Below are 7,982 nucleotides of genomic sequence, written 5' to 3'. Positions count from 1 at the left end.
ATGGAATTGCCTGCAAATTTAGATGATGGAGAATTATGGATTCCTTCTGACATTTTTCCTACAGATGATGCACTTCATCATAACCGTCCAACTTCTGATGTTTTTTTGGAAGATCTCAGCCGTCAACTTTCAAAAATAAATTTTCAATCAGTAATTCCTCAGGTGTTCTCTAAATTTCATATTTTTAAACACTTTTTTTCCATTTTATTTATTCATTTTTGTGAATATTTTTTCATCTTGTAAATTTCAATTAACTGTCATTTTCTATACTTTTTTTTTAAAAAACATTCTTTATTTTGTTTGTTTATTACATTTCGGTTCTTCTAAATTTACAATGGATAATGACATGTTTTGAAGGCAAATATGTGTTCATTGTAAAATTATTTGTTTAGGGAAATTAATTAGGCTGGTATTCACATTAAAACATCTCATCATTATATTATGATGTATTAATTCTTATCATTTAAAAAAAAAAATTCAATTATCATATTGAGGGTAATTAATAATATTTGGATAAATCAAATCAATGTATATTTTTCTAAAAAAACTGCCCAATTTTCAAACAAGTGCTAGAGGTATATATACATAAATCAAAAAGTAATATATAAAAACAGTAATTACTATGTCCAATAGAATTTGTCTCAATTTTTTTTTGTTAGTCTTCACTACTAAATTTTTATTTTTTGACAACAACTTGTACTTTTTTATTAATTTTCATCCATATATTTAATTAAATTAATTCTTGAAAACATTTCAGCTATTAATAATTCTACCTATTGATTATTTTTTTTTTAATAATCTCATCATTCATATGTATTTGCACTCAGCATATCCGATGCGGGAGAAAAATGGTGAGGATGTGGTGGTTCATATTCCATGATATGTTGGGAGCAAATATGTAAACAAATACTGAATTATTAGATAATAATTCAAATGTGAAATTATTCATAATAAATAAGTGAACAATTAGAATATGCTCAATAATTTTTCTATTTAATTTACATTTTCATCTTATTTATATATTTTTCTAATCCCATAAAATACGAAGTTATTGAATTTTTTTCTTGTTTCCAACCAAATTATATGTATGAAGCAAATTAAACGGAGAGGAGGAAGTACTTATTCAAACAATGTAGGTGGGTGTCCCACAAATTTAAGGACACTTCTTTTAAGTCAAATTTTAAAATTTCTCCTACTGTTTTGGGACTAAAAGACAGGGAAGAACATGATTCCAAAGTTTGCTAGTTTTGTATCAAAAAATTGTTCATTTTTCTTTAATGGCTAGTGTATGTAAGCACGACTGCACGTTTTATACGCATATGTTACACTTGGAATTTGGACCTTCATTTTGCATAGGAGCATTGCTAGCTTACCAAAATTTTTTATAAAAACCTTCACTTTTTGTCCCTGAAAATTTTCTTAGGTGGAGGTTGCAATATCACATAGGACTTAAATCCTTTGACTACAAAATTTTAATAATATTAAATTATGTATCATATAATAAAATAGTAAAAAAATAATAATTAAGTTGGTTTTGTATTTTATACACATGTCAAGTTGAGCGTTCTTTCCTTAACATGACTTATAAAAAATTTGATCAATTTAAGTGATTAAAAGGAAAACGACATTTAAAACAGTTTCAGAAAGTAATTTAATTGGTGAAGATGAATGTGGATATTAGCCAATAGACATACATACATTTTTTTATTACAATCTTTATAAGGTTGGCTGAAGAGAAAAATTTACTTGAGATTCAAACTTAAAGTTTTTTTAAAAAATAATACTTAAATCATCTCAAATATGTCTGTATATTTCATATTGATTTTCCCATTTCTAACACATTTATGACATATTGCTTTTTATCCTCACAATTGGTCTTTCCTATCTTTATCACACAAGAAAGTTTTGGAAGTACTCCATACAATATTACAAGTTCATATTGAATTAGTGATATAATGATGATTATAGCTTGATTTTATAGCCTATTATTTTTAATTTTTTTCCGTATTATTTTTTATTCCTTAATTCAAACAGTTTAGTTTATTTGCTAATCTAATAGTTAATTTTACAAATTTTGGAGAAAAGCTTAAATGAACAAAAGGAGTATACATAAATTATAGTTAAAATGAAATGTCGTCGTATATTTTAACACGTCTCCTTACTAAGAGTGAGCCTTGTACCTGATTTTAATTATTTTAATTGATTAAATAAGGGATGAATTGTATTTTTATCGTGACTTTTGGTCATATTAATTATGTTAAAAGACCAACTTAATTAAAAGTTTAAGTTTATAATATATTATATACACTAACTTAAAATTCCATTTACTCCATTGGCCTTTTAAATTAGTTAAATTATGAAATTTATAAAAAGCTATCTTTTATATATTTTAAACAAAATTAAAAGGACCTAAATAATACTACCTCCGTTTCAGTGACTTTGTCCCAATTGATTTTTTAACACTATTTACACTTCACTTTTAATTTATATTTTATTCTTAATCTATAATTTAAAATATTGTCAAGTTGAATCTTATTTGATTGTCTTAACGTAAGGATTATCAATATCAAGTTTTTATAATTTTTAGTTTTACACCGGTTAGAGATATTAACTATTAATTAGAGTCCAAAGTATATTCCATAATGCATAAATAAAAAATTACAAATAAAAATATATTAGTGATATCGAAAATAAGATCCAACATGGTAATTGATGACTTAATAATAAAGTGATAAAAAATGGACGAATGTTTGTTTGATTTTGCAGCGGTTGGGAATCTCTGGAAATGTGACACAGTTTGGTGCAGTTACTATTCCTTCTCCAAACGCCAGTTATGGACAGACTCCGGGTCCCAATCGGGTTGACCGTCGTCTGTTCAACTCTATTTCCGGCCCGGTTCACCAATCTCTTGGCGTTCCGGGTCTTCCTTTCCCTGTGCATGAACCGGTATGATTATAACCAATTGTCTTAATTTTCATATAGACCCAATCCTAGGTTAGACAGAGGTTACACTATAACAAATTTTATTTTTAGTGGCATATATTTAGTAATGTTGAAAAATATATTATTAATTTATATTTTTAGTGTCATAATTATTAAGTTTTTTTTTTGAATTCCATGATAATGTAACTTAGTGACACTTTATTTAACCTTTAATGACATATGTAATTGTCCATATAGCCTGTAGCGGCATTCATTAGAAATATCACTGTATCAAATAGTCGCGAAAAGTTTTAGTATAATTTTTTATTTTGCTGCTAAAAGATCTAAAAAATGTCACTAGTGTCACAATATATACCATCAGAAATTTAAAATAGTAGTAACATTTAAATTAAATGTCACTAAATATATTCCACTAAAAATGTATTATGTTGTAATGCTAGAAATTTTCCTTTTTTCCACGTGATATTGGTTCAATTTCATCATTTATACGAAATATTAATTTCACTAAATTATCATAATTTAAAACCATCCACACAATCAAAGTTTTTATCTTAAACAGCCATATCATGAAATAAAAATCAATTTTGTATTCACATATTACATAAGTCAATCATATGTGAATTGTAAGAACTAAAGAAGTGCTCTAATGACTTATAAATATGCTTAATTCATTGATGTAAAGTAAATCATTGAAGGCTATGATACTTAGGAGTATGCACGCAGAATGGGTGTTTTAGTGTTCAAAAGGTGTAGCAATTATAAATTGAAAGTAGATTGATTGCTACAACAGATCAACCCATATTGCGTAAAATGTGTCCAAATAATTATCTGCAGATATTAGTCCTAGAAGTACAAGAATTCTGTGTATGTTACATATTTGGGGTCTGATTTCTGATGTCAATTTCAACAGTAGTAAGTAATGTTACAACTTTTCATTATGGAGACAATAATTTTGCAACTTTTCAGCTTTAATCTATGTTTTTTTGTTCATCTATTTTATGTCTCCACATTTAAAAATTCCAGGTAGCTGAGCACTTGATGGAGACCAGAAATTCTAGGAGTAGGCCTGTGCATTTTCAGCAACAGAACCAGCTTTCTCCATTTCAAGCAAATGCCTGTCGATTTGGGTATGGGCCCGGACTTATACGACACAGTAGTAGAAGTAGCACCTCCTCCGGCACTGGTGTCTTCATCCCTCAAGCCACCCACAATTCAGCCATCAACTCTGGCAGTGGTAAAAACAGAACAGGTAGGATTTATGTATAAGATAAATTAAAATATTTGGCCGCATTAGTGTTGCCGCCTTCCTTTCCTCCTCATATCCTGATTATAGTTTTTCTATAGACAGGTTACACCAAGTATGATGATGATGAAAAAGTAAAATCATGATCAGTTTTCTTTTGTTTTTCGTTAAAACTCGTAAAATTGAGAATGTTGATTACGAAACAAAACATGAACGTCTAAGTTTTAACTCAAAAAGATTGTAGTCGGCGACATGAACCTATTAGATCATTCCAATGGTTACCCATATGAATTCTTTTTCTCCTTTTGTTTAGTTTGCTACTTATCCCAATATGTGAGTTTATATCATTCATATTCCTTTCTAATCTTACCCTCTAAGTATGGAGTCGATTACATGAAGTAATAGATAATTTCCAATGGTTATCTATATAGATAACTTTTGGTATTCCTTGCCCTTTATCAACTCTTCAACTAGATTCTGATTTGATTCCACTTAAAAATAGATTTATGATTATGTAAAAATCAATGTAGATACGAAATTCGATTTTAAACAGACTCGAAACACCTGACCTGAATCAATCCTAATAAACACCTCTACCTTTCAACGTCCAATTTTCAATCTTCTTTATATATTTGCTAATAAATCGTCATTGCTCATGCTCAAAAACTTTAAGTGTTTACAAAGAGAAAAAAAATTTTCCATCCAAAATTTCCTTTTAAAACCATTGGTTGAATCAACCAATGACAAAAAAAAATAATTGTCCAAAAAATCAATTTTCCCCCAAAGGGCTAAACCAAATACCCTTAATAGGTAGCTACCTAGGTGAAATTTAATTAGTGTTAATTGAGGTCCTCATGATCTGAAATATCCTTGGGCTATTTTGACCCTTGTGTTGTAGGAGTGCCAAGAACAGGGGTGATGCCACAGAGAAGACCTGCTAAAAAACTTGCCTTAAGGAAGTTAGAAGACTGCTATCATCCACTTCCTTCTCCAGAAATAGGACTGCCTGAGGAGTGGTCTTATTAATGACTTACTCCTCTGTCCCTTTGAGATTGAGACTGATAATAATATGTCAGTGTCCTCACAACATATCATTATCAGTAGCGATCTCAAATCTCAAAGGGAAAGAGGGAATAGTGATCAAAGGGAGTACTGGCTCTCATAAATTCAATAATTCTGAGTTCTGACTGGTAGTAATACTCCTCATACTTATTTCAAGTGTTGTAATAAAGACAACAGCTTATGTTGACTTGTTAGTTTGAAGAATAAAGTTTTAAACATTGCTCCTCTTTGGCAATGGAGTTGGTTAACTTGTTTAAGTAGCAAATTGGAATTATAGAATTAGATGAACCTGAATTGGATTGAATAAAATTACACCTAAGCAGGTCTAACTCAACCCAATTAATAAACCTTGTCGGTTCAAGTAATAACATAGAATTCAAAATCATCTGGCTTATCTGTAATATCAACTCTAAAAAGGCTCCAAACCTAAATTGAAAGGACCCATTCAAGTCTTCAGGGTTAGGCCGTGAAAATTCTGGCACATAATCACTCTGTAGGCACACTCATGTAGACACATCCATAGAGCATCTGTAGGCTTGGACCTACTTATGTAGACACATCCACAGAGCACCTGTAAGCTTAGACCTACTTACATATGCACTTAATGAAGTTCACTTTCCAAAATTATTTTGTCACATAATAACCAACAAGGGTTCAAAAGAAAATAAAAGGCTCTTTACATAACTTATCACGTTGTTAGTCCTAAGTATCTACAAAGCTTGAACTTTTAATTTTTAGATGAATCCTGATCTAAATACTTTTTCAGCTAAAAAAGAACCATGATCAAAATGGAAAATCTTCATCCATGAACATTTCCCAGATTCATTTTCTTTATAAATACCAATATTAAGATTATCTTCATCATTTTTCCAGCGCACATATAAACATCCATCCTTCTGAAACAATGCTTGAGGATTGATAAAACCATGATCTGGCCATTCTGGGAACGACTATTGCTATGAATTTCTCTTTTTCTAAAATAATCCTAAAATATGATGTATTTGATCATGTAATCCAATATTATATTCAGTATAATATACTGCCCAATATATCATATCATTACTTGATATACCTGTTTCCTTAATTGGTTGGATTACATCAAAATCATCAGAATTTACAAAAATTGTCCAATTGTTGCTATTAAAAGAGAAAATTTGTACCTTTTTCTTCGATTTTTGATAATCAATTATGGTGATTAGAATTATAAATTAATAATGCAAAATACAAATTGTAATTAGGAATTTGTATTTTCCCTTTGTTGATGGCTAAAATAAAACTTTACAAAAAACACTAAGAATAAATTTAAAGATAATTTTTGTAATGACAACCGTTACCCGGAAACTTGATATTTATTATAGGAGTGTAATCACTATCCTTTTGTGATATTTTTCCCGACAAAGGTACTTGGGTTTTGAATTGGAAATTTACAACGAGATACAAACAACACAATGCACCCTTACTACTTAGGGTATGTCACTTAACAATAAGTGTTTGATGGGTTATAAGATTTGGAAATTCTAACAAATTAAAGTTAATCACTCTCTTGAAAGAACACAAGTGAAAGAGATCGAGCAAGAATGAGAATTCAAAAGTTAGATGTAGTTTTCACTCTTCCCCAAGCCCCTATTTATACTACTCCAAGTATAACTAAGAGTCATGGCCATTTAATCACCCTTTGATGTAAATGGCCTTCAATCAATACCATTAACAAGGTATTCATGAATATTATTTTTCCCAATTACTCCTTTATAACTCCAGAATTATATGGAATAAGTAAGGGAATCCAATGCAATCAAATCAAAGGAAACTTAAAGACTCAATGGTCATATCAGAATAAAAAGCCGAGTCGGCTTTTGCTCCATTTCCAGGAAAGTTGACTCGGCTTTTCCTGCTGATAAAATCAATTTTCCAGAATATAAAAATCGAGTCGGCTTTAGGTCCCACACCAGGAAAGCCGAGTTTGCTTTTCTTGCTGATTCGTTTTTCCAACTTTTTTTTTGTGCTATCCTTTGAATCCCTTTTTGGACCTTGTATTTTAATACATATTATCCTACTACTATTTGTACTATTTAGTGTTTATATACTTAAGATTATTAGACACTAAATGTTCAACAATTAGTTTGTAATCTTGTGTTGATGATAAATTTGAGGGTATGGGATTTGGATTTGATTTGTAGTTTCAATATTTAAGCAGATTAATCCATGGCTTGATGCTACCATTGAAAAGATATTAGAAAATTGAGTTGATTTTTCTCTAATGAATTAAATTTTGTGATGATTTTGATGATTTTCAAAATCAAATGACAGTAAGAAAGTTTCTGTGTTGATTAGAATGGATTGATAATCAGAAAAAAGGGAATTTTTGAGGTGTAAAGAAGCAAAATTCTGGGTTGAGATTATGAAATTTCAATTCTTGAAAACACATTTGCAAAGTAGAAGGGATTTAATTGGTTACGGAAAGAGTATTTCATTGGTTATGATAAATTGATTATGGCTATTGGTAAACATCTTCTGTATGTGTAAATATTTTGGTCCAGAAAAATAAGCGATGAAGATTAAAGTTTTTTTTTAAAAAAAAAATGAAAATTGAAGTTTATAGAGAAGAAAAGGATTATTAGATTATCAACTAAGGGATGGTTTTATTTAGGTTTTCATAATACAATCTGAAATCAAATCGAAGATACAAATTAACAAATTTAATTTTATTTTATTGATAGACTTTGTCACTTTAGAG

The 7,982-nt window shown here is 29.5% G+C and overlaps 1 protein-coding gene across 1 annotated transcript; it reads left to right on the top strand.

The window, feature by feature from the left end:
• On the top strand, positions 1 to 6,779 carry LOC130813667 (uncharacterized). The gene is made up of 4 exons (XM_057679509.1): positions 1 to 162; positions 2,767 to 2,946; positions 3,967 to 4,192; positions 5,085 to 6,779. The coding sequence occupies exons 1-4, from the start codon at positions 1 to 3 to the stop codon at positions 5,210 to 5,212; spliced, it is 696 nt and encodes a 231-aa protein (XP_057535492.1). The 3' UTR covers positions 5,213 to 6,779.
• Positions 6,780 to 7,982: the final 1,203 nt, after the last annotated feature.

Source organism: Amaranthus tricolor, chromosome 5 (assembly GCF_026212465.1).
Source record: "Amaranthus tricolor cultivar Red isolate AtriRed21 chromosome 5, ASM2621246v1, whole genome shotgun sequence".
In the NCBI taxonomy this organism is placed as follows: Eukaryota; Viridiplantae; Streptophyta; class Magnoliopsida; order Caryophyllales; family Amaranthaceae; genus Amaranthus; species Amaranthus tricolor.
The sequence above is the reverse complement of the archived record's forward strand: the minus strand, read 5'-3'. Positions and strand labels throughout refer to the sequence as shown.

Coding starts and splice junctions, on each gene's coding strand:
- LOC130813667 (XM_057679509.1), top strand. CDS start 1: ATGGAATTGCCTGCAAATTTAGATGATGGAGAATTATGGATTCCTTCT. Junction 2,947..3,966: donor CTTTCCCTGTGCATGAACCG/GTATGATTATAA, acceptor TAAAAATTCCAG/GTAGCTGAGCACTTGATGGA. Junction 4,193..5,084: donor CAGTGGTAAAAACAGAACAG/GTAGGATTTATG, acceptor CTTGTGTTGTAG/GAGTGCCAAGAACAGGGGTG.